The sequence below is a fragment of the Falco naumanni genome, chromosome 12 (assembly GCF_017639655.2).
Source record: "Falco naumanni isolate bFalNau1 chromosome 12, bFalNau1.pat, whole genome shotgun sequence".
NCBI lineage: Eukaryota > Metazoa > Chordata > Aves > Falconiformes > Falconidae > Falco > Falco naumanni.
Window position 1 is genome coordinate 22028293 of NC_054065.1, and position 25696 is coordinate 22053988.

Sequence of the window (25696 nt, forward strand, 5' to 3'; positions counted from 1 at the left end):
AGCTTTTCCTGAGGTTGAAATGGCTAAACCTCAGAGTTTGCCTTTCTCTGAGCAAGTTAAAAGCAGGCACCATTGCGATAAGACATCTGCTTTAAGATTGCAGGAAGTTGTAGGTGAGATGTGAAAGGCAAGCAAACTCTTGAACACCACTTACAGTCTGTTGCTGATGAACTAGACATCAAAAGTCTGTAGCCAGGTGAGGAGGAGAGGCAAAATATACATGTGACTCTGTCTGGGCTATTTAATAAGCAACTGGCCCATGTTTTATAACGGATCCTTGAAACCGAAGCAGAAGTGAAAACGAAGGAAATTTTTTTCTCAAGTGGTACCACTAGTGAAGGCTGCTACTTCACAGTCATGTCAGTTATTCTTTAATCTTAAAGCTCTTACTTCAGTGCATAGAACTACACTGGAAAACTATAGCAGCAAAATAAATCCTCATTGCTGTTACTGACTTGGAAGTGTTCCCTTGGACTGGCCCAAAAGGAATCGCCGCGGATCAGGGATTGTGGTGGGCTTCAGGGGTATGATGCTGTGGTAATGCAAACCGGGCCTCCTGTTACACTTGCTGAACCTGAGCTGTGATTTTAAAAGCAGTGCCTGCACCTTGATGTTTGGTGATCTTTCTGACAGATCTTTGTCCCCACAAAGCTCTCTTCTGGGGAATTATTAAATTGTGCAGTGGGAGGATCGTGGATGCAGCAAATGTCCGTCTTGGGAACCTGATCCTATCTCCAAACTACCTGTTTACATTTTATAAAGCTATACTGACAAACACAATGCCTGTTGTTCTGACCAATGTTCCTGTGAACTTCCCAGGCAAGTAGTACCCAGACTAATCAGTTTATTCCTAAAAGGTAAGAAAGAAAATTAAATACTCGATTTTTGCAAAAGGGAGTGTTTTGAAAGGTCACTACTGTGGTAAGTGGCCTCTGCACCCTTGCTGGCCTCCCGGAATGGGTGTCGTGCAGACTGACACCCTTGGCAGCGTCAAAGCTGAGTGATTTTAGCAGCAGAAGAATCTTTCTGAAACCATTTTACTACTATTGTTTTCAGAGCTCATCTTAAGGCAATCCAGATAACACAGCCCAACTGCTGCTTTTTCCGATTGTTTCTTTTTTTGTCAGCCTTGGTGCTTCTGTGCGTGCCGGTACGGTGTTTTCCTTAGAGTCTGCTTTTCCTAGAAGTGGTTTAACATGAAAGGCAAAGGGCGGCAGTAGGTGATGGGGAGCGAGCGGGAAAGCAATTGCCCTCGCACCGTTGGCTGGAGGAGCGTGGCTGCCTCATCTTGTGGTCCTAAAAACCCTTTTGGTTATTTCTTGAGTAACTGGCAATAACACTGGTGCGTGGTAACAGCCGGTGCCTGTGTTTGCGTATTTAGCATGGGGTTTGCTGGGCTGTTTCTGTACCATGGGTGTAAATAACGAGAAGAGTAACGGTGCTGCCGTCGGCAGGGCGGGCGGCCCGGGGCAGAGGTGGGCACAGCCCGTCCCGCAGACCGGCCCCGCAGCGGGGGGGGTCTGGGCTGCCGGGGGCGCAGAGCCCGCGGTCGCTCCGCGCAGGCGGCGGCCAAGGGGCTGCCGGAGCCGTCCCACAGCCCGACAGCCGCTTCCTCCCTCGCCCGGCAGCGCCGGGGCGACGCGGTGCTGCTGCCGGTATGGGGCGGGGCCGCGCCGCCGGGGTCCCCCGCCCGGGGGTTGCCATGAAACCGAAAGCGGCTCCCGCCCGCGGGGGCGGTGGCAGCAGCCGGGGGCGGCGGCACTAGCGCTTCTGCGCCGCGCACCGACCGCGCCCCGCGCAGCCAGGGCGGCCCCACCGCCCGCGCCCCCCCCGCCACGGCCCCGTCCGGAGGGTGCCCAGCGCCGGCACAGGTGCGGCGGGGGCGGGCGGGCCGCGCCGCGGGGCCGGGGTCACGCCGGGGCCGGGGCCGGGCCCCGCGGGGGCGGCTGGCGGGGCGGCGGGCGGGAGGCCCGCGCGGCGGGTGACAGCTTGCGCGCGGCGGGTGACAACCTGCACGCGGCGGGTGACAACCTGCACGCGGCGGGTGACAGCCTGCGCGCGGGGCCGGGGCGGGGCTGCGGCGCGTTCCCGCGGGCAGGGCAGGGCCGGGCCGGGCAGGGCGGCGCGGGCAGCCTGAGCGCGGTGCCCCCCCAGCTGAGCGCGGCGGCTGCGGAGGAGCCCCCGCCCGCCCACGGTGTTGCAAGTTCCCTCCGGCGTGCGGGGCCGGGCCAGCCCCCGCCGGGCGCGCTGCGGTGCGCTGCGGTGCGGTGCGGGCTGGCAGCGGGAGCCGCGGGAGCCGCAGGCCCGGTGCGCGCCGCGGGGCTCGGCGCGGCGGGGCAGGAGACAAAGGAGCGGGGGCCGCTCGTGTGAGCGCCTGGGCAGCGGCGCCGAGCGACCCACGTTGCAGGGAGTCGTGACAAGTGCCCCCGCTGGTGTCGCCGAACGGTGCTGGGGGTGGGGGGAGGGGTCTCCCTTCGGCGGGCGTGCAGGGGGACCCAGCTCAGGCCCTGGTTCCCCTGAGTGACAGCACTCTGGGAGCACAGGAGGCAGCAGGCTTCGAGCAAATACTTCCAACGCTCTTGGCCTGAGGAGGGGAGACGGAGGGCTGCTCTTGCTGCACTTCTTGAATGGCTTTGCCTGGTGCTGGGCTTGGCTGCGCCTTCCCGGTGCCAGCCAAGAACAACTTTCCTCAGAACTTCCGTTTGATAAATAGGGGATGGCTGAAAGGAGTGCAGCGTTGTGCTAAAAATAGCTGGGTGGATTTAGGTCAGGCGTGCCTCCAGGCCGGCAGCAGCAACACGGTCATATTTTTAAACCACCCCAGCTGATTCCATGCAGGTGTAACACTGGGTGTTGAACTGAGGCGCTGGGGGGACACGGCCCTGCCTAGTGCTGCATCTCGGTCCGTCAGGGCTGCATTGCCTTGTTGCTTTTGATCCTGGTGCGAGCTGCAGTGGTCGTGTGTTGCACTCGACATAAACCCACCCAGAGTAACTTCCTTTGCTGTCAGCCTTGGTTACCTTGTCTGTTTCCATCATGTGGAGAAGTGTTGGCCGTGGGTGAGGACCCCCGTGTGCCGGGAGCTGTGAGAGCAGAGGGCAAAACCGCAGCCCTTGGCTGAAGGGGGTTTATAGCTCGAGTCAGGAGGGAGGGACGTGCCGGTGTGCAAGAGCAACAGGAGATGGTGTGACCCTCCGGACCAGTGTGATGGTCAGGAGCCAGTTGTTCCCAGCTGCTCAGCAAAGGAGATTTTACAGAAGAAATTTGAAGTAGAATAGCCCGCTCCTATTCCTCAAAAAAATCTGCCCTCCCACTACACACTTGCTCAAATACTTAACAAGGAGGCAGTGGGTGCCTGGTATCATCATCTGGCCAGAGATGAAACCTGCCCTTTTAAATTGCTTGAGGGGATGCAGGGACAAGTGGAGGGAGACTAGAACAGGCTTTGAATTTAAGAGGTTTTGATGCAGTGGGGAGGTGGAGGGATGGACGGAGAGATGATGTGGTTGTAGCTGTGGCTTAGAAAAATTATCCCTGTGGCAGCACCCCAGGTGGATAAATAAGTAAAAGATTGCATTTCAAGAGAAATGAGTGTTTGGAAAACCAGAGGAGGAGGATGGACAAGGGTTTTATTTGTGTAAGCGGACACAAAATACTGTCTCTTATGGAGATATGAAGCAGGAGAAGTCGGTGATACGTTGTGAAGATCTAATGCTTCAAGCCAGAGAGAGATGAAGGTTATGGGCCTCAGTGGAACGTGGGCTGTCAGTGCCGGGGCTGGACGCTGAGGGGCTGGCAGAAGGTTGGGGGAGGCTGGGGCGGTGGGCTGCCTCTGAGCGGGCACTCACCCGCAGCCGGGCGCTGAAGGAGAGGCAGAGTTCAGCCTGTGCAGGAAGATGCTCTGCAGCAACAGGAAACTCTGTGAGCGCTGGCCAGGAGGCTCTGGCTGGAGCTGTGTAAGCTGCCGAAAGGTGAGGTTCAGAATAACATCACAAAGGAAAAAAGAAAAGCGTGTGGTGCTCACAGAAACTGTGGAGGGCACAGGAGTAATCGTGGAGTTTAGAGAGAATGAGGAGTGATATCCAGGAGGTGACAAGACTTCAAAGCTAGAAAGCTGCTGGTGGTGACTTGGACAAAAGGAATTTCAAATAGGCGCAAAAAGCAGAAACCAGACAGCTCTTTATTTCACCCCACAGGCTCGCTAATCAGTCTCCCAAAGAGAGGAGCATAGTTTTTACACAGCCATCGAGGCTACAGGCCAGGTCAGGAGCTCTTGGTTCTGTGCCACACATTGTTTGGGCCACTTTGCCAAACCCCTTCAGTGAGCAGCTGCAGACTTGTAGGATGCGTCATCTCCTGGCCTTTACTTGTGTCCCATCTTTAAGCTAACCTACGGCCCCCTACCTTCTTCAATTCTTTGACCCTTTGATTTTACATAAATAGACATTAGTTATCATCAATAAATAGCTAATTATGGAGAGGTGTTCCTCTCTCTGGCCCTCTAGGCAGTCTTTAGGAGTTGTAACTTTTCTTGGGCTCCTGATGTCCTTGAGGCAGTTGGTGGTGATACAGGTAGTTTCTTTTATCTCTCAGACATGCCGTTCCCAGTGGTGGTGAGCAGCGTGCCAACCCGAGGGTGCTGCTGCACACCCCGGCCAGCCAGCTGGGATACCATACGCTATCCCTGCGTCTGGGCCCTGAGTTGAGGTGAGGGTTTCGAAACCTCTTCTTTTGCTTTCTGGCCCCTTTTTGTCCAAGTTTCTTGGCAAATGACTGTGAAGAATTAATATTCACGCTGTTAGTTGTCAGCTCCTTATCAGTACCAGTGTGGGCTGCAATGTGCAGTTGTTCCATCCTCTTCCCTCAGCCCAGGCAGAAGCTAACCTCTTTACCCCAGTGTGTGGCTGGGCTTGGGAAGGTGAGGAAACTTGAGTCATGCATATTGCTAATAAAAATGCTGCAAAAATTTCCATAGTCTCTCCAGCTCAGTCTTGCAACAAATAAACAAGTGTGTGAGAAACTGTCTGCACCCTAAACCACAGTGGTTTTGGTATGGGACTGCCCGGAGTGCTCTGTAGTTAAGCATGTTTGTCTCTGTTGGGTTGACAGATAAAGAAAGGTTTTGCATGTGATATACTTCCATTTGCATACAGGGGTTCTCTAAGGGTAAGTATGTTGCTGTGTGCTTATTTTACAGAATATTGAAATGTAAAAGTTACTTTTTATTGTTGTTGTCACGCAAAGCCACCTAGTGACTAGCCAGACCTCGAGGAGAGGAACAATCTGCAAAGCGTTTTTTCCCAAAGTAGTCTCTGTGAGACGTGCGGTGATCAGACCTGTGCTAAGTCACAGTTTTCAGTCTCATCTGCTACATCCCTGCACTTGAAACTGGAATGTGGCCCTCACGCACTATGAAAGAAACAAAAAATAAAGGGTTTAATTATTGCCTTAGAGACAGCAGATACAAACAGCTGCCAGATCATATATTCAATTAAAGATATTATGGAAGGCTACTGGGCACTCTCTATAAAGGAAAAATAAAAATAACTTATCCATTTGTCTGTCTCACTGTCACAGACATTAAACCTTGGGTTGTGGCCATATTTTACTGAGGAATTCTGAACGTGGATGTTGGTGGTGCTTGCGATGCACCGTGAGGTCACTAAAAATAGCAACGTTGTTCACTGCTGGCAGCAGTAAAGCTAAAACTGGTGCCAGCAACCAGAGCAGGGTTGGAGGCTGCCCACAGCATGTTTAGCATCCTTCTTACGCGGCACCTCGCCTGATGCCAGAAGGGTGGGTTTGCCTCTCGCCTGCCATGGCCGGTGCCTGCGCCTTGCTGCTGGCGCTCTCCCGGGCCCCTGGCATTGCCGGGGCTTGCGGCAGCGCGCACGGCTGGGCGGCAGCACAGCTCTCAGCTGCAGGTGGCATTTAGAGAAGGGGTCGCGTGAAAGCACCGCTCTCGGTTCTTGCCTCTGTAAGTCTCCAGCCTGTCCTGTTTGATCTCTTGGGAAGGACTTCTTAAGAACACAACTTTTTCCCTGTTTTTTTAGGAAAAGATAATGGTGACAATCTTTGCTGTCACTGCTTTCCCAACAGCGAGTTCCCCAATAGCGTTTGGGTTTTGACGTGAGCAAGTTACCTTTTCAGTGAGGACTGTGACAAGAAAAATGTGTGTCCATATGCTGTCAAACATGTGCCTACATTAGAGCCAAATCCACTGAGGTCATTAATTCCTGAGACTGCAGTGGGGGCAGCCATTCACACCTAGGAGGTGGAAACACGGCAGAAGAAGGGGATAGCCAGCCTTAGCAAAGTTTGAGTTCATCCTAGTAATTTGGATGAATAACCACTGAGTTGATTCATAGGTTTCTGTATACGTGCTGATTACATTCTTTCTTAGGGCTAAGTCAATGGGTCAGAGGCATGGAAATTTAAACCCAAAACTCAGGTATTTGTGGCCAAACTGACTGCATGGTCAAAGCAGCTGAAGTCCCAGATAGTGTGTCCCCTTGGGGAATGGAAGGAGACATAAACTTAAAAGCCCCAAAGGCCTAGTTCTGCCAAATGTGTAACGGCCCATTATTTGTTAGAAAATGTGAGGACTTCACTTTGGCTCCAATAACCTAAAAGAGAAAAAATTAAAACCCATTAGTGGTCTTGCTCTCGGTCCCTTGTTGCTACCTCTTTTCAGTAGCTTTTGTTTCTTTATGTTGTTCTTGTGTGTCTCTTTCTTTTCCTTCATTCTGTTTCCTAAATGCTGTCGCTGTCTTTTTGCTCACTTTCTTCCCCTTGAGCCTGCTTGAAACTTGGTCAGGGTTTCAGCACTGCAGTTGGCACTGGAGGAGATCGAGGGCTGCCCACGAACAATAACACCAGCCTATTGCTCTCTACTCATCTGCAGAGTGAAATTGTTTAAAATTCAGATCCTGCTCCTACTCAACTTCTCCATTTGGGGGTTTCCCCAAAGCTTCCCAGAAGCAGATGGTGCTTCCTGGAGCTGTGCTTGCAGGGTGCTACGCTTTCTGCAGTGCTGCCTCCTCCCAATGAAACCAGCCGGATCCATCCTTCCTCCAGAGCTGCCACGTTCAAAGAGAGCCCACGTACGGCCTGTCGTGCTGTTCTGGTGCCCACCTGTGCAGAGGTTGTGTACCGTTAACAGTTTGATGAGGATGCACCCTGAGGACATGAGGTCATGGCAAGGACAAAAGAAGATCCTCTGGTTTAAAAGGCTTGATGGTAGAAGTGAGCTTAGGCTGCATCTAGAAATACAACTTAGATCAATTTAATTGATCCCGTAAAGAAGCAGCATGCCTTTGGATTGATGCCTTTCCCTTTGCCACTGACTTCAGCAATGACTTCTTTGTTCCAGAGCTTCAGAGAAGGTTCAGGAAAACACACAGTAGGTTGAGATGCCTCCTGGGAGGGGAGATGAAAATTGAAATAGGTTAGAAATGCTCTGGGTGCAAGTTCAGTTAAAGGGAAAAGGCTGAAGAGGGCGTGTGTTGCATTTACTACAAGATAGAAGAGAAGCTTTCTTTGGAAAACTACTATTTGAAATAACAGGAGACTTAAAAATTATCACTCTTTTTAGAAAATAAGATACCTTATTTTAGGGTGGGAGGGGGAGGACTAGAACACCAGGGGAGGGAGAGGAGGAGAATAAGGAAAGAGTAGGATTAGAGATGGAGCCCGTGGCGGTGCCGCCAAGGCAGCATGTTTTTGGTCTGGGGAAGGAGGCTAACACCGAGTCAGTGGAGATGCAGACTGCCAGGAAGCCTGTGTGCACAATTAAGTTCAGGCTACAAAATCATTAGGGTTTACAGCCACTTAAATTATGACAAACCCAAATATAAACATATATTTTCTTAAAATGGATTTATCTTGGAGAGTTCTGGTTTAAATACAAAATGACCCGTGCAGCCTGTAGCGTGAGTGGGTGCGGTGGCTCTGCGACCGAGCCGGGGCTGTTCCCGCTGTGAGCTGCCCCTTCCCTGCCTGCAACGCTGGGGTCCACCCAACACCACAGGGTTGAACCTGGGTTTCCTTATCTGCTTATGTGTTTCCTGCTTCCCATGTATTTTTTCTTCGGTCACATCACTCACCACTTCTGTGAAAGGTGAAAACTCTTCTGTATCTGGGACAAAAACTGCGAGGATAGTCCTTGGTAACCTTGTGTTGCTCCAGGTGGTAAAATCTGCAGTCCCTGCATCAACACAGTAAGGGGAAGTGCTTTTCAATGGCTTGCCTTTTATCCTAACGCTTTTAAATCATTTTTAGACGTGATCTTTTCAAAGCTACGCTGGGGGATTTCCACTCCCTTGCTGTTTTAAAGTGCTTGTACTGTTGTTTTAACCACAAAGCTTACACTAGCGCGCGCGCTCTGTCTCTCATTTTCTCCCCATTGAGGACCAGCTACAGTTCTCAGGTACGGCTTTACCAAAATGTGTGCTGTTAGTGCCGGCAGGATTCTAACATTAGACTCCTGCTAGAATTATTTCTCATCTCTGAAGGGCTCTTCAGGGGTGAGCCATGGCACACAGGGGCACCAGTGGTGTGGGGCTTTGCTGGGGGAAGGCTGCAGACCTCAGAACATCTCAGGAACCGAGTTCATCCCCCTAAACCAGCAAAGAGGTGCCAGGGTGTCATGGGGGTGAGTTGCAGTGCTTTCTTACCAAAATTTCTTTCGGTATTCAGGAAGGTGGTAAAACATCCAGGTATTGCTACAGGAGTGATGGGAACAAAGTTATTTTGTAGCTGTGAATAAGATTATTTTAAGGCAACAGCTTTCCAGCTTACTGTAACAATATTGCGTTGATTAGATGTAGAGAGATTCCTTGATAATACAGAATTAATTAAGTAGTAGGATATCCTGGGAAAAGAGTGCATGTAGCAAATAGGCAAGCTCACTGTGAAATCAAAGCTACTTCAGCACCAGACACACTTGATTAGTTTTAAGAGTGTATTTTTTTTTACAATTTTTTAAAATGTTATCTGTGTTGTAATCTATGACATAAAAACCCCAGTGAAATCTGGTCTTACGGGGATTTATTGTAATGCTTTGGCTGTAGCTCTGTGCAGAGGAAACCCTACTGTCTTACTCTGCCCAGTGAAAATTTGCCTGTGGAGATTAGCAAACCGATGCTTGCTTAGTAAGGTTTTACTGTGCTTTGAGAGTAAGGTAGTACTGGAATTTGAATGGGGCAATATGGTCTGTATACAAAATAAACCAAATTTGTTCTGCTGCCCTCTGCAGCAACATTCCCTGTGGAGCATCAGGCACATATTCAGTCAGAAATTACTGCTGTTAGAATTATTCTCTCCTGGTTTTTAAGGAATGAGTTCAAAAGCAGAACAACTGAGACTAACTCGCTGCCAGGTGAGGTAGGAGCGAGCCCTGAATATCAGTGGTGGGTCTGTGTTGGTGCCATAGGGAATCATTTCCCTCTGCAGCCTCTGGGCTGGGGGGCCACAGATGATGCAGCTGTGTCCTTCTCCCCCATGGGTATTCTGCAAGTGTGTTTTGTTGTCAGCAGTCAAAAATGTAACTCTTCCTGGGCTGGAAGGGACAAGGATGACCCCTCGGTGATGTCAGGTGTCATCATCTGCTTTTTTCACATGGCTTCATATAATCAGCTATATCTTAAATATGTCCTTAAAAATGTATAGATGTTTTTAGTCATTCTTTAGCAGACTGTTACCTGCTCCACTCCATATGTTAGGAGTCGGGGCATGTATTTCTTATCCCCAAAATGCAGTGGTTTTGTGGAGGACCTTATATTAATAGTAAATCATATAACTTTGCTATTTTAATTCAAAAGTACTGGAGGCAGCTAATCTACCTAGTTTATAAGGCAGCTTGGAGGGCACAATTTTAATGCAAGGTATTGTCTCCTCCATCATATTTCTGCCTGTCAGCTCCCAATGAAGTGAATTGATCTTAGACCCCTAAATTTGACAAAACTTTCCCCACTGTGACTAAGACAGGTTTCCATTTCTGGTGTACCATAAAAGGCAGATAATTTTCAGGGGGAGGGACAGGGCATCTTCTCAGACTTGTCCCTACCAAGTGCCTTAGGGCAAAGCAGTAGAGCTGATCTAGAGCTAGGTGTATGGGAACGTAGGTATATAACTGGTTTTTCTGTGCCCTGTTGAATGTATTTCATGGAAGCGTGATAAGTAAGGAAGCGATCACCGCGCTTTTTACTGAGCAGTACCCCAGTCCTGGAGGGCAGCTCAGCATTACCCTCCCCCTCGTGCAGTGAACCTGGCAGAGCTGTGCTCTCAGCCCTTACTTGCTGAGCAGCAGGACCGGCGATCACATCCTTATCCATGCGTGATGGCCAAATCTGTGATAACAACTCACATGTTCGCCCTTCTCAGTCTAAAAGACATGGTGGTGTTCAGTGCCTCGGGTCTGCTGTCCCAGAGCGGCGCGTTCGTAGCTCATGGGGTGATCTACAGACCTTTCTCTGTTCTCTTTAAAAAGAGTGACCACATTATAGGGATGGTTTTCTCTGTGTGCAGTAAGTATGTTTTTGTGGCTAAAAAAAGTTAATCTGTCCACAATAGTTCAATGTGATATCAGCCTTGCGTACCACTTCTCTCGGTTCTGGCTGCTGCTGGTGTAGCTAGGCAGCAGCGCTGCTGGAGGGGAACTGCTTGAACACGGCTTGAAAAATGTTAATGTAATTTTATATTATAGTAGGCCATGCCCGCGCTGATTTTTCTCTTTATTATCCTGTTCTGTTCATGTCTTCCTTGTTTTCTGAACAGTAAGATATACTAAGTCTGGAGCATTTTAATGGAAAATGATTGGACTCAGTTTGGTGTGGTGGTAGCGAAAACAGGATAGCACATACTTAAGGAAGTTTATTTTCATTGTGTAAATTCTCCCTCTCAGATCATTTCCAGTGAGGTTAAAGCCCGTTACATAAAGAGTTGTTCCAGAAGCATTTTGCATGTGCTGCTGTTGGTGCAGGCAGGGCTGGGATGCTGAAATGGTAGGAAGGTGCAGCTGGGACCTCTTTGTACTGTGCTGCCATTGAGCTCCCACTCTTTGGTAGCTGTTTATAGGATTTGGGCTTAGCTGCTAGTGATTCATACTACTTTTCTATATGCAGTCAGAATTAATTCTATTTATTTCAGTATATGGAAATCTTTTTTTTTTTAATGTATAGATTTTCAGTGTCCATAGATTGGTTTGGGGGTTTTTTTGTGTGTTGGGGTTTTTTTTGTGTATGTGCTGTTGCAGTGGATTTGCAATGAAAATCCCTTTGCCGTGTGTGTTGTGCATCTGCCACAACAGCATTTTTATGCAGCGTGAGCCCGCCGCGCTCTAATATTTTAAAACAGCATTACAGTTCACATGCATGCTTAAAAATTGTAGTGTATGCAAAGAAAGGATGCCTTTCCATTGCTGTTTAGCTGTGCACAGGCAGAAGTGAAAGCACACCTCACCTCCTACATGGGCCATGCACTAGTGTAGGCAGGAAGCTGATGCAGTTAGCCATTGGCGTACTCTTGCTGTCACAATAAAGCACTTTTTCCACTGATGGTTTCCCTTTGGTTTCAGTTCAGAGAGCACAGGCGCAGGCACTGGAAGCCAGAAGTGGAAGAAGAGCTTCTGCAATCCGCCCTGAGTCACCGGTGGGTGCTGGGATGGGAACTGCGCACTGTCTGCGATAGTTTGGATCACATCCCACCGAGCGCTGGCTGGTAGTAGGTCTGGCACAGGGCTGTCATTTCTCAGCTCCTCTGAGCTGGTTTTCCCAGCTGATTCACGTGGGCACCTCTCCAGCTTGGGTGAAGCATCACCATCCACAGGCCCTCTCCTGGGGCAGCTTGTTTCCTCCAGCAAACAGCTGCAAACTCTGCAGCAAACCTCCTGCAAGGCTGGCAGTGGCGGCAAACGTCCCCGGTCTCTGGGGCATGCAGCGGTTTCTCTTCTGCCCTCTGAGCAGGCAGGTTTCCTTTCACCCGAAAGCACTCTTGCCTGTGACCTGAGGTGCCCTCAGCTGTGCAGCACGGCCCTGAGCAAGGCTGAGGTGGAGGAGGCACTTCCGTGGAGATGCAGAGTATCTATTTTTAGGAACGGCGTCTGGGTTGGGTGCATCATGAAGGTGTTTAAGGAGATAAAGGCTCGTTTCAGCAAGAGAGTTGGAAGGCCTTGTACCACAGCAGAGTGCTCCTTGCAGAAAGAGATGGGAATGCATGTGGCTGCTCCTTAGAGCAGCAAAAGCTCTGAAGGAGTTTCTGGATGGGATTTTGGGCTGGTGGCTGTGTTTCTTCTTGATGTATCCCATAACTTTGTTGCCTAAAACACCTGTAACATTCTTCACCCCAGCTAAAAGTACTTCTGGAGTTATGGTAGACCTTAAAGACAAAATGGGTAAAACATGGATTTTAATTTATTTTTTTTTCCTGTGCTTTTACATAGTGAGGCATCAATTTGCTAAAGCACACCATCAGATGATAAAGTCCTGGAGCGTAATAGGACTCGGGGAATTGGATGCCCTGTAAATGGGAGAGAGGAAGGAAGTCAGTTCTCACTGACCCCGAATGAGCTTATAGGACATTTGTCCTGTAGGTAGTCTGTGCTGTGGAAGTTAATGGTGACAGCTGCCCATCTGCCTTTGAAGCAGCAGGCATGCTCTGCCGCTGGCATCTGCTACCAAGGCAGCCCAAGCACAAGGCTGGTAATCCCTCAGGCTGCATTTTGGCGTCTCTGGTTGACATGGGGAAAATAGAATTGCTCCTTATTAAGTGTTAGAGAACGAGGAACCCCATTTTCAGAGGAGAAAAGGTCAGCTATTTAAAAATGAAAGGGACGACATGGACTGTCATCTCAGGTTTGAGGCAGAAGGCTGTTCATTTGGAGGGACTGAATAGGGTAATTTGCAAATTCCAGTCACAATAATAAGTTTTTGTGCCTGGAATATGATTAGGGCTTGTATTTGTCTGGGTTCCTAATGTTAGATGATCAGTTTTGCTGCAGTGAGTCTGACATTCAGGCTGGTGGAGGGCAGGGAGGCTCTCACAAGCTGGGCAGGTGAATGCTGTGTGCAACCACAAACAAGGGTGCTGAGTTACAGGAGCACGTAAATGTTTGCTGTGAAATAGATCTTCACTGATTTAAGTGCTTTGGCTTGTTTTTGAATCAGGTACTTTATCTGTCCACAGCATTTCCTTGCCCAGTATGGGATATTAAAGTAGAAAGGAAAATGGATGTTGCTTTCTGAAGCCTGAGGTGGGCTGCAGCCGTGCTTGGGCTGTGCATAGCACGGTACCAATCGCTGCTCTCGTGGGCTAGGAATCCATCACAGCAGGGGGATGGGGCAGCGTGTCGGTACTCGGCACAGTTTCCTGCCAGCCGTAAGGTTGTTAATGGTGATGTGTTGGCCCTGCTGCCCTACGAAAGCAGCAGATACCCTCGGTGATCTTACAGGAGCTGAGTCAGAGCTCTTGGAGAGGTGCTGATGCCAGTAAGAGTGACTGACAGGGCAGGTGACGCACACAGAGGAGAAACAGCATCCCACGGCACAGCTGTAAAATTGAGAACTTCCCCCATGGAACGGTCTGAAAGCTCAGGCGCATTTGTACACACCCCGTAAGGAAAAAATGTCTTCTGAGCACAAAGCCGTGAGAAATGAAAACCAGAGTGGCTCCAGCTCTTGAGCTACTCACAAAAAAACTACTGCAAGATCGAGGGACTCATGGCAAATCTCAGAGTTTGTGACTTAGGGATGGAAACAAATGTTGCTGGTTTTTCCTATTAGGAAATGAATTGCATTCCTGTGCTGTATATGAGCTTTTGTGGGTTAAGAGGAAAAACCTCATGTCATGCTTCTGATTGCAATCTTGCTTTTCTTTCTTTTTTTTCCACTGCTTCTTTCAGACAGGATTAGTATCGTCAAGAACTTGCGCATAATTAAGTAAAACTTTGGAGAAAGCAGAATTAGAGTTTACTGCTGTAGATGAGTGATCGATGGGAAAAGAAAGATGTCAAGTTAAGAGACTTTGGCACCTGTTACGCCTAAACTGAAGGTAAAATCCCCTTGCTGCCTTTTTTTTTTTTTTTTGTATGCTCCTTGCTGTGAACCACAAAGCTGTCTCCTGCCTGAACCGGTGCAATGAACTCATGAAGTCATGTGGGTGGGCTCTGTGTTAAGTGTAGGTTTTCCTGGTAAACATCAGGGCCAAGACTTGGCCTCTGCTTTCCCCACCTGTATCTGTGACTCCTGTAATTTTTTTGAGACTAAAAGTTGCTGCAAGAAATAATAATAATAAAAACCAACATAAAAATCTCTTCTGCAGGATAATTTTCAGATTGTGAAACATTTTTCTGAAGGAGTGTGCTTTGATGCTTGTGTTGTAACCATAATTTCGTGGTTCTCTGAGCATTTTGTTGTTCTTCCGTAGTTGACGCCGTGTTTCCCTCCGAAACCTGTTGCACCCCGCTGCAGATGACAGCTCTCCCATGAGCGGCAGCCCGCTGCAAGCAGTAGCCGAGGTGGCGTGGCTGCCGGTGGAGATTCGAAGGGATTCTCCCTCTGCCTGGTTCCCAGTGCAGCTCCCATGGCCTGTGACGAACCCGCTGCTCTCTCGAGCTTCTTCACACGCCAGAACTCCGCCAGCGCCATCTCTCTGGACTTTGAGCCTGACACCAACTACAAGTTTGTCGAAACCTTGGAAGAGCGGTACAAATGCGCCTACTGCCACCTCGTCCTTCGCAATCCCCACCAGACGGGATGCGGGCACCGGTTTTGCCAGCAGTGCATTCTGTCTTTGAGGTCAGTGCAAACTTCTCCTGCATCCCCGTACTCCCCTTCCTAAAAAGAAGTCAACGCCTTCTACAAATCAGCAGTGAGTGCCGTAATAATAATAGTACCGATGTGATAAAATGCTGGAGGGGTCAACGGGAAGACTCTGTTGAACTCAATAACTGCACACTCCATGTTTTAAAGGTGTCTTTAAAGACTTTACCTGGTGCTGGAGAAGAATACTTTGGTAACTGCAGTGAAGCCAGCAGACAGAAACTGATGCAATCTTAAGCACTACTGCGTGAGACGCTGTTTCGGTCTGTCTGTCCAACACTGTGCTGCTGACATGAATTCGTTGCGTTAATGCCCCACAGTATTGACACGGGTGGCTAATTAAGCTATTTTCATTTGCTTCCGTATAATGTCTTTGATTTCCATGGAGTTATAAAACTGATGTTAGTCTTACCCAATACTACAGTCAGATCACAAGGCATCCATCCACAGTTACGAATGAGTTTACCCCGCAGACCCGTCTGGGAGTACGTTACGTACCATTTGGTGTGCCCGAGGGCAGGATTTGGCCCGGGAAGGCTGCGGAGGAACCTGTTTATGTGGATGGAAGTCACCATTCACATTTTATGAGTTTCAGATGCTTCACGTTTGCTGCTTTCTCCCTCTGGCATGCCTCCCTTTTTGCACGGCCTTAATAACTGTTTTCCTGTCCCTTGTTGTAGGACTTCTGGAAGCCTTTTAAGACAGGAGCCATTAGATCTTCTTTTACTGGTGTAGGAAGGAGCACGCTGCTTGTGCTAGGCAAACGCTGGGTTTAGTGTATGTGATGGGATTTTTGCAGATAGACATTTAAGAGCAGCAGGTGGCCAGAGAGTGACCAAGTCCTCTTAATTAAAAGCCATCTTAATTAACAGTTGTAGGACAAACTCTTTCTGTTACATATTCACTGTTGCAGCTGAATGCCCTCTTAGAGCTGTGGGCATTTTGGCTGTGTAGTTGCCAGATGAAAGTGTTTTTGAAGCACTTTTTTGGTTTTTATGGTATCTAGTACTGCCTCCTGCTGCAGTCAGATTCTAGCATAGGGAAATTTTGTAAAATAAATGAAATTGTCTGTGGATTAACATGACTTTTTCTTTTGATCTAGAGAGTTGAGTGCAGTACCCACCTGTCCTGTTGACAAAGAAACAATAAAAATGCATGAGGTAAGTGGCTGTAATTTTACTTCAGCAGTCAACATCTGCATGGAAAAGGCAAGACAGCTGAGAACAAGGTGGCTCTTTGTTAGTCCTCAGGGGCAGGGCAGTTTTCGTCTCTGAAATGATGCTAACAGAAGCAGTGTGTTCAGTGATGCTCTCTCAGAAAGGAAGTATGGGTGTATAGCTAAAGCTTTATTTTATAACTCATGTTCTGAAGTTATTTTATTTTAGTCTTTTGCATTTCCAGTAAAGTGTCAGAGAGTTTCACAAAGCTTTAAATTTTCCCTTGTCATCAAATGTCTTTTTTTTTTAGTGGAGAGTTTATTGACCTGCCTTTTTCATGCTCCATGTTGCTGGGTCAACTTATTTATCTGGTTGTCTTTGTTTTCACTTGGTTATAATTTGCTGCCTTACTTAGTTCCATTATATCTCATTAACCCTGTAGACTTCATTTACTTTTGGGTAATTTTTTAGAGGAAAAGATGCTTCTTATTTTGCAAGCTACTGATTATTATTTTTTTTTAAATAATTTAATGGATTGATTTGTCCTTATTTATATGCTAAGGCTTGAAAGTATGCTACATACTTAGTCCTGCCAGAATGAATTTTCCAGGGAAATCAAATGTCTCCTTCCTCTCTCTCGTACTCATGATAGGAAATTGTAATCAGAATCAGACTGTCCACACAATTTTTGTTTTTCGTCCACTGTCTTTGTGCAAATTTTGCTGGCAGTAGTGCAACAGTAAGCAGCTTTATAATTCTCCTTACAGGAAGATCTCTAAATAAGACTGAAAGTTTGCTCTAGGGGCTTAATTAGCTTCTGCATACACAACTGGGAACGGTGCTCTTTCTCAGAGTCTATAGAAGGGCTATCTCTGCATCGTCTCCATCCCAAAGGCATGCTGCACTGCTTGAAGATGAGAGGAGCATGCTCAGAGCTGGTTTGGCCTTTGGGGTCTGTTAGCTCTTGCTGCTTTCTTCTAGATACAGGCAGGCTCTGGCAGTGGTTTTATAGCTTCTGATCCTGCTGGCTGTGGGATGGATCAGCATCTGTGGAATAACTATATGGGGAAACCCCCCTATGCTTATTAGAAAATTCATGTGTGTTTTAATCTATATTTTTAGTGTAAATTTTCAATATGAATTATCAAGAACCATGCTCTGAATTACGGAGTCTACACCTGTGTGCTTGAAAGATTTGTTGTGATGTTTTGCTTTTTCTATATTCTTTATAGCATCCTATGTGACTGCGTATGAAGGCTGGTTTGCTTCCTTTACAGGTGTTCAAAGATAACTGCTGTAAGAGAGAAGTTCTCAATTTGCATGTGTTCTGCAAAAACATTCCTGACTGCAATTCAAAAATAATTCTGGGACGATATCAGGTTAGTTTGCTTGATCAAGTTTTGAAGCCTTTGATTTTCATGCGAACTCTGTGTATTTATGATAAGCTAAATTCTGGTGGTGATTTTCAGACTTCAGAGTTATTGTAGCAATGTAATTTAAGGACAAGGACTATGACTTAGCTATGCACTGTAAGTAACAAATCTTAAGCTCAAAATATTATGACTTGTTCCCACTTTGCTTTAGGTTATTTTTTAAATAAGAACCATTTGCTTTATGTAGCTTTAGTATAGCCACAGCATCTATACATTCCTTCTGTATGCTTAGGCACCATGTGATGGTTGATTCAAGAAAACTTGCCAAGACATACTGGCCATTTGGGCCTCTTTTCAGTGTATCAATGGAATGAAAAGTGGAAGTCGTATAAAGGACTCTCTAAATTGTCACATTTGCTTTAGTTTTAAGGTTGGAAAAGGGGAACACTTACGGAGGAAAAAATATTTGGAGCTTTGTTTGTTACCAAACTGCCAAATGTTTCTGTGGGTCTGTTGGGCAACTGAAGATGCAATGAAATACTTTGGGGTTTAATTTACTGTTGCGTGTTGCAGGAGCATCTTCAGCAGTGTTTGTTTGAAAGTGTGCAGTGCACTAATGATGGATGTTGTGATCAAATTCTTCGGAAAGACTTGAAAGAGCATTTGAGCCAGCACTGTAAATTTCGAGAAGAAATGTGTCAGTACTGTAATAAATATGTGGTGTTAATTAACATAAAGGTAAGATTATAAAGCATTCCCTGGGAATCCATAGCACATGTTTCCTCTTCATGTTGCTGAGTGAAACGTTTCCAGCGCTGCAATGGGGCTTAACAAGTCCTGAAACAAAATCTGGCTGAGTAGCTGAAGGAGAAAGTGTAATAAACGTGCTTTATATAACACCAATTGCTGTTGCTGTCCTATGAACAACAATGTGATAAGGGGCTTGCACATGTATGTTTGGCATTACTTTTTGCATAGCTTCCTCTACATATGCTACTTTACAAAAATACAAACCACTGCCTTGTTTTGTTTGTTTTTCCCCAGAATCACGAGAAAAATGACTGTCCTGATTATCCTGTGCCTTGTCTCCAAAACTGTTCACAAATAGTTCTGAAAAAAGAGGTACTATTATTTTGTTCATATACTGTGTTTCAGCAGATCACACACGTTTATGAAAACTGAAAGTTATGTCGCAGACCACATTGGCCTGTGCCAATAAAACCTCATTGCTCGAAGTATTTTCTTTGGTCCTACAAGGGATTTATGCCCCATCTTACAAATGAAGTATTCAGTCGCTGCAAATCATTGGCATTTTTGCAGTATGGAAAAATATCTGGCTTGCTTATGGACTCTGAATACTCATTTTCCTGTTTACGAGATCAGTGGTGTCATAACGTCGACCTCTGTTCACCCTTTATGCAGGCATTCAGATTTTATCAGTGCAGCAAATTACTTAATATTTATTTCGTTACACCTTTCTTTGTTGATACACACAGATTGAAAAGCACCATGCTGTGTGTCCTGAGGCGGAGGTGGACTGCCCCTATAAGCAGTATGGCTGCCTTGTAAAGGTACTGTTTTATAGATAGTTGTCTGTACTGGGACTGGAATTTGTCTCCCAAACCAATCAGACCAATTAATCGAAATAACTAGTTTTTGTTCTTTCACAACCATTTCTACTATTGGCTAAGATGCTGTATTGCAGAATCAGGGGAGCCATTCCCTCGCTTCTAAAGCACAGAGGAGATATTTTAAATGCTTGCATCAATAAGTTTTTTTACTAACAGCTTCAAAAATCTTATTATTTTATTCTTTCCCTTCCCCCTCTGCCTCACTAAAGGTTAAAAGAGGGAAACTTGCCGAACATGAAAACGGAGCCCTGAGGGAACACATGCTGCAGATTTTAGACAAGAACTCCCGGCTGGAAGAACAGGTAAGTTACATTTAATAAGCACTCTTCAGCAGTTCTTGGCTGGTCGGAAGATGATACGAGATTCTACGTTTGTTGCCTGGTTTAGCTCATCTACATTTCAAAAGACTGTGTTTATCAGCTTTGCACACCTCAGAAGTCAGAATAAACTCTTCTAGTGAAGTCAGTCAAGTGGATGGAAACCTCTCTGTGCTCGGGCACATATATTCTCCAGCAAGCACGGTGGCAGGCTTGTTGCCATCGCTCACCCCGTTTGCTTTCGGTCTTTGCTTATAGTGGATATGAGGTTGGGAGATAAAGCATTTTAAAGTTTCAGTGGCTGGTCAGATTGCTCCAAAAAGGAGCCTCTAGATGCCCAAGTCACACCCTCTGTAGAGGCAGCGTGGGGTAGTGCAAAGCCAGTTGCAAGCACCCTTCCACTCAATCATTTCTGTGGCTCCCAGCAGGTGACACTGGGTGTATGCCTAATCCTGATGAGGGGAATTTGTGCTACAACTCAGTTTTGGAGTTAGTATCCCTCACCGACTCATCTCTTTTACTCGTTAGACCTCAGTAGAGGAAAAAGAAAATAATAGATGTATATGCATGCACCCAGCAACACACATGGATGTGTGTGCATGTATGTACTGTCCCACTGTAGAGCAGCGGATCATCACGATGGGGATGAGAGATACGAGTCTCTTTGCACCTGTTGCCACACAGATCTGTTAAAGAGTACGATTACCTTATGTTCAGTTCTTGCCAGCACTTATCCATGAATTGTGAATTGAGTAGTGCTATATCTAGCTAAGATAGTTGTAAATTTTTACACTTTCTCTTAAATAGTCACATATGTTTTAATTTGGTCATCATATATTTTGGTGTGCCTTACCGGTTTTACTCTGTTTTTTTCCATCTGTAGATATCTGACCTGTATAAGAGCCTGGAATGTAAAGAGATTAAAATCCAGCAGCTAGCAGAGGCCATTAAAAATTGTGAGAAAGAATTCAGACAGTTTACACAACTTTTTGGTAAAAATAGCAACTTGATGGTAAGCACCCAGGTGAGACATTGATTTTTTCTTTCTTTGCCAATTGCTTTCTTGATCCTGAACTATGTTCATCCCGTAATAGTTGTCATTAATAGCAGGACAATAACAAATCTCCCAGACACTTCACAAGCTCTTCTCGTTTTTCACAATACAGCATTGTCTTTTCATTTTAACCAATAAAGGAGTTTGGATATCTCATCTGGGCAAAAAGCACTGTACAATCCTCCTAGCCAGATCCCCATGGCAAATATGCAGGTGTACACGAGTAATCAGTTGAATTAAGTGATGCAGCGTGAATGGGTCTGAATGAGGGATGACTTCTCAGTCAGTAAATGTGCTGAATTAATCATGAAGGAGCATTGGAATACGTTCCAAAGGCAGCAGAGTGCTTTGAATGCAGCATGTAGTTGATACTGCTGACGTGCTAAAGGCTTCTTTATCTTATTTCAAATGAAATGGCTGATTTTATGGATGTCTCCTGTCTCCGCTTCCCATCCTCTTCCAATGGCATGAACTGGGAAGACTCTGGCCAGTCACCTGGATAAGTCTGCGCGCCTAGAATCACAAGTGAAACAGCTAATACAGATGGCAAACCAGCAGCAAAGTAAATTTGACTTGCGACCTTTGTTTGACACAATTGAAAATGTGAAACAGAAGATTGCTCTGATGGAGACATATGATCAGCGCTTGGGTATGTTGGGACTTTCGGTTCTTTTCTGCATGGGTGTGGGGGTTTTGCTGGTTTACTGGTAGCCAAGTAGAGGCTCTGGTGCTAGAGTCTGTCAATTGCAGCTCTTCACTAGAAAGGCCTTTCTTCTTGCTTTTTAAGACCAAACCATGGTGATGTGTGGTGCATCCTTCCCCTGCTCCACAATCTCTCCTGGATTCCTGTGGCACTGCGGGGCCAGAGAACTGGCCTTGGTCAGGCCGGTGCATTGTGATGGAGGCAGTGGTACTATCCATAGTCAGGCACTAAAGCTGATTTGTAGTTACCAGTTTTCCTTATTCAACTACCAGCTGCGATTACAATTTTAAAAAGTTCACAGCTGTAGTAACACTAGTTCACAGTCTGTACTCAGGCTTGAGCAGTTCAGTTTTTGCCAGCTGGAGTCTGGTTGCTCTTCGTATCCAGCACCCTGACAGTTTTATTTTACCAAATGTTTCTCTCCCCTTCTCCCCCCCTCCCTTCCCTTTTTTATGTTTTCTCCTCTCCCCCTGCCCCGACCTCCCCCAGTTGTTTTGGAAGGTCAGTCCAGCAAACACGATCGCCAGATCAATATTCACAAAGCACAGCTCAACAAAAATGAAGAACGATTTAAGCTTTTGGAAGGCACGTGCTACAATGGGAAATTAATCTGGAAAATCATGGACTACAAGATGAAGAAGAAAGAAGCAGTGGAAGGCCGCGTCCTCTCCATATTCAGCCAGCCCTTTTACACCAGCCGCTGTGGGTACAGGTTGTGTGCGAGAGCCTACCTGAATGGGGACGGCTCAGGAAAGGGGACGCACGTGTCTCTCTACTTCGTCGTGATGAGAGGGGAGTTTGACTCGCTGCTGCTGTGGCCTTTCAAGCAAAAAGTTACACTTATGCTTTTGGACCAAAGTGGGAAAAAAAATCACATTGTGGAAGTCTTTAGAGCTGACCCCAATAGCAGCAGTTTCAAAAGGCCAGACGGAGAAATGAATATTGCCTCCGGATGTCCACGCTTCGTGCCGCACACGGTCCTGGAGAACACCAAAAACACCTACATCAGAGATGACACTCTGTTTTTGAAAGTGGTCGTGGATTTAACCGATCTGGAGGAATTGTGAAAAGCGTGCCCGATCAGTGTGACTGCTTTAACTGTTAAGAAATGCTTTCTTGGTGACTACCAGCCATGCAATAGTGAATTGCCACTAGTCAACGCTACCGATTATGTTTTGAGGCTTTTGGACTGCATAACAGACAACGAATTGCCAAAGCATCAGCCTTTCCTTTTTTAACCTTTTTTCGAGACTGCGTTTTTAAGGCAGCTGTAAGTCCAGGTTGATGTGAACATGCATTTGATCCAGACTTGGCTCAGCCCAGGCTGGAGGAATGCGTGACTCCCATCACCAGACTGGCATTCAGAGACAAAACTCCTCCAGTAAGCCCCACGGAGCCCAAGCAGGCCTGTGGGCTCCCGTCCCTCACACAGAACTGAAGCCATGCCTAAGCGTGAAAGTCCATTTCGCCTGCCTGAAATGGAAACATTTCAAATTAGCACATTTGAACCAATGTATCTTGATCCCTCTATCTCCTGGGTTTTCAAAGCAGGGAGAATGGCTTCAGTTAGGCAGGGAAAACATTTATGTGGGATCTTGCATCTTGGTTTGGTTTGGTTTAATTGTTTTTTTTTCCAGAAAGCCCAGAGGAAGATGGCAACGCCTCTCACTTTTCTAGCCTGGTATTTCAGCTGTATAGAATACCCCCAGCTGACAATAGCTTTGTTATGTCCTTTCCGTTCCTGCCTAGTGCCTTGGGACTGATGTCCATTGGTGGTAAACATCCACAGTCCCCATCTGAAGTTAAAAGAAGCCTTCTCACCTCTCAGGACATGGCCAGAAGCGGGGCACTCGGCCAGCCTGCCAGCCCTTGGCTGCGCTGCTGGAAGAAGAGGGGCAAAACTCCTGTACTTTCGCTCTCACATCTGTGCAAAAGAGATGGTTTCTGGCCTACCAGCTCTACAAAAGGCAAGAAGAGCTTTGGATATCTGCCTAGGAAAAAGCCCATGTAACGTGCACTGTTTCCCTCTGCTAGAAATTTGGATGTTTGGGAAAGAAGGGGGGGAAATGGATTAGGGAGCGCGGTTCTCAGAGGTAGTGCAGCTCTAGTGTTTGTTAAAGGGTGAGACAGCTGCCGAGTAACAACTTCTGACCGAAGTATGTCTGAAGACCTTTATTTTTATTCCAAGTTCCTTCCATACTGCAAGGGAATGTGTGCATTCTACGGAGTTTATTGGAGACGCACTAAAACCACCAAGATCAGGCACTGAGGATCAAGTGACAAAGAATACACGTGCCTTTTTAAAGCCTTTTGGGTGCCTGTAAGAGGGATGTACTTTTGCACACTCAGTCATTTTGTTATTACAAGTGACAGAATTTTGTGTCTCATCTCTCACAGATCAGGTAGTGTAACACCACAACGTTATCCATTGCTCCTGCGGTTCACTGGCAGAGCAAACCCAGAGCTTGTAAAGAGACAGCAAGAAATCAAGCTGGGTTTAGAGTAAGAGTAAACTAGGCAGGATAAAAATCAAAACGGGCCACAGACTGCAAGGTATAAGGCAGAAAATTCGAGAGGGCAAATGTGGCAAAACCAAAAATGCCCTTTGATATCAACTAAAATAATACAATTTGGAGATTGATACTAAGATAAAGGCAAAATCCAGTGTTTTGGATCTTCAATCTCATTGCTAGTCACTTACTTTGCCACACGGTTTATGGGATGTAATTCAGACACAAATATTTTCAAATTCAGGGGTGGAGGGGAAGAGACCTTAGTTATCTGTACCTCGTGGGAGGTTAGCAAATCTGAAATCTTTGGTTTGATTTAGATGTCCTTTTTGTTGTATGATCAGGACGTACTGGGCCTCTGTAGGGGCTTTGCATGTTCCCAGGGACAGATGGTGAGGAATGGTTTTTATTCTCTTGTAAGGCTGTGGCTGACTTTAAGAGTCATTTTGGCTGTACAACAGAGAGAATTAGGCCTTGCGTCCCTAATGCTTCACTACAGAAAGAGCAAGCTTTGTTTGAAAATGGTGTGGCATTCTAGGATGTCAATCCTGAGCCTCAGACGTGGACTTCATGTTGATGATTACTTTAATATTTGTCGCGTAACCTTCAAAGTGGCACAACTTGCATAGTAACCACTAATAACTGACGGAAACGTACCAACCGTGTTTCACGGGACTCTCCAGTATGTTAAGTATAAAATACAGAAAGCGATAAAGAGCTTGAACAATCAAGGGAGAAAAGACAGAAAGGATGCGGTCTGTATCCTGGCAAATTCCCAGCCCTCTCTGCCTCCACCATCCCAAGTATAAAATGGGGATAATAATACTTGCAGAAGCGTTAGGGCTATTTAAATGTTTGTGAAGAATTTTGAGCATGAAAAGAGCTAAGTATTATTAAAGCTCCATTTCTAATTGTTAAGAGTTGGTGATGGCATAGTGATGTGGATAAGTGTTTAGTGTGTTCCTGGCCAGATTTTGAAAGCATGTTCAGTTTTAGCCCATCCGTACTGCAGTCTCTACCTACCAGTTGGGTTTAGGTTTTCGCCATGAATATTCTTTTTAAAATTTTGAAGCACAAATGATTCATCCTGGGTGATGGAAACATCCCTTTTGAAATACTGCCTGTTTTATAAAGAATTAGTTGTGAAAATTAATTTTTTTAAAGACAGTCTTCTTTAAATTGGTTCTTTTTATCACAACAATTGAGAGATTTATGTTAAAATTTTCAGCAATTTTTACTACTTGTAAACAGGATTTAAAATTTTATCCCATTCCTGATAAAGAAAAAAATGTTGTATAGCATGAATTGTCGGGAAGAATTTTGATGTTGCATGAAAAACACCAAAAAACTTTTCAATAATATTGTACTGGGTAAGTAACCAAAAGAGCTTAGGATATTTCTACGTCAGCATACAGTATGTTTCTAACATATTTATTGACAGTTTATAGTTGTTTGAATATATCTTACTACAATACAGGTGTTTTTCTAGCCAGATGTCATCACTGCATATGTAAACTAATGTAAGAATAAATAATTTTATCCTTCTCCTGGAGGGTGGCATATATTCCTTTTGGCTGGATTTAAGCAGGCTTTTTATAAGGATGTGGAGTACCAGGGCTTTGTTTACATCCAAAAAAACCCTCCAACGCTGCTTTAGGTTAAGAATGGATGTGCTTCACAGGTATTTTGGTTTATACTTGACTATCATAAAGCAGCTGCACATAGAGGTTCAGAAGATTGTGAGCTAAGCTAGATCAGACGAAGATCCACGAGGTCTGCGGATCCATTGGAATCCAAACGGGCTGTTGTTTGTGTGGAGCACAAGTTTGGGGCTGAGGGTGGATTTGTTTCAGGTTTGGGCCGGTAACAGCTAACAGGAATTGCTCCAGCGCCCCGTGATGGCTTCATGCTTGAACACGGCACTTTAAACGTGGGAATGGAAAACTCGGGGGGTTAGGCCTGCCTTGCTGGAAAGCAGCCCGGAAGAACGCTGGCACCGGACCCCCGTGTCCCGGGGGAGCCCCGGCCGGCGCTCGGTGCCGGGATGCCCCAGGCCCCACGCCCGGCACTGGGGAGCGGGGCGGGCAGCCCCCGGCTGCGGCGGGAACCAGCTCCGGGGCAGGGCCGGGCCGGGC

At 46.5% G+C, this 25696-nt stretch overlaps 1 protein-coding gene across 2 annotated transcripts; it reads left to right on the forward strand.

Moving 5' to 3' along the window:
* The first annotated feature begins 1616 nt into the window (after window positions 1-1616).
* TRAF5 (TNF receptor associated factor 5) lies at window positions 1617-25113 on the forward strand. 2 transcript variants are annotated; one of them, XM_040612304.1, is made up of 13 exons: window positions 1617-1871; window positions 11576-11649; window positions 13898-14046; window positions 14422-14792; window positions 15919-15976; window positions 17251-17352; window positions 17920-18084; window positions 18391-18468; window positions 18843-18917; window positions 19187-19279; window positions 20178-20318; window positions 20829-20997; window positions 21541-25113. In XM_040612304.1, the coding sequence occupies exons 4-13, from the start codon at window positions 14578-14580 to the stop codon at window positions 22116-22118; spliced, it is 1674 nt and encodes a 557-aa protein (XP_040468238.1). In that variant the 5' UTR covers window positions 1617-1871; window positions 11576-11649; window positions 13898-14046; window positions 14422-14577; the 3' UTR covers window positions 22119-25113. The 2 variants fall into 2 exon arrangements, with proteins under 2 accessions (XP_040468238.1, XP_040468239.1); XM_040612305.1 differs by lacking the exon at window positions 11576-11649.
* The last annotated feature ends 583 nt before the right edge of the window (window positions 25114-25696 follow it).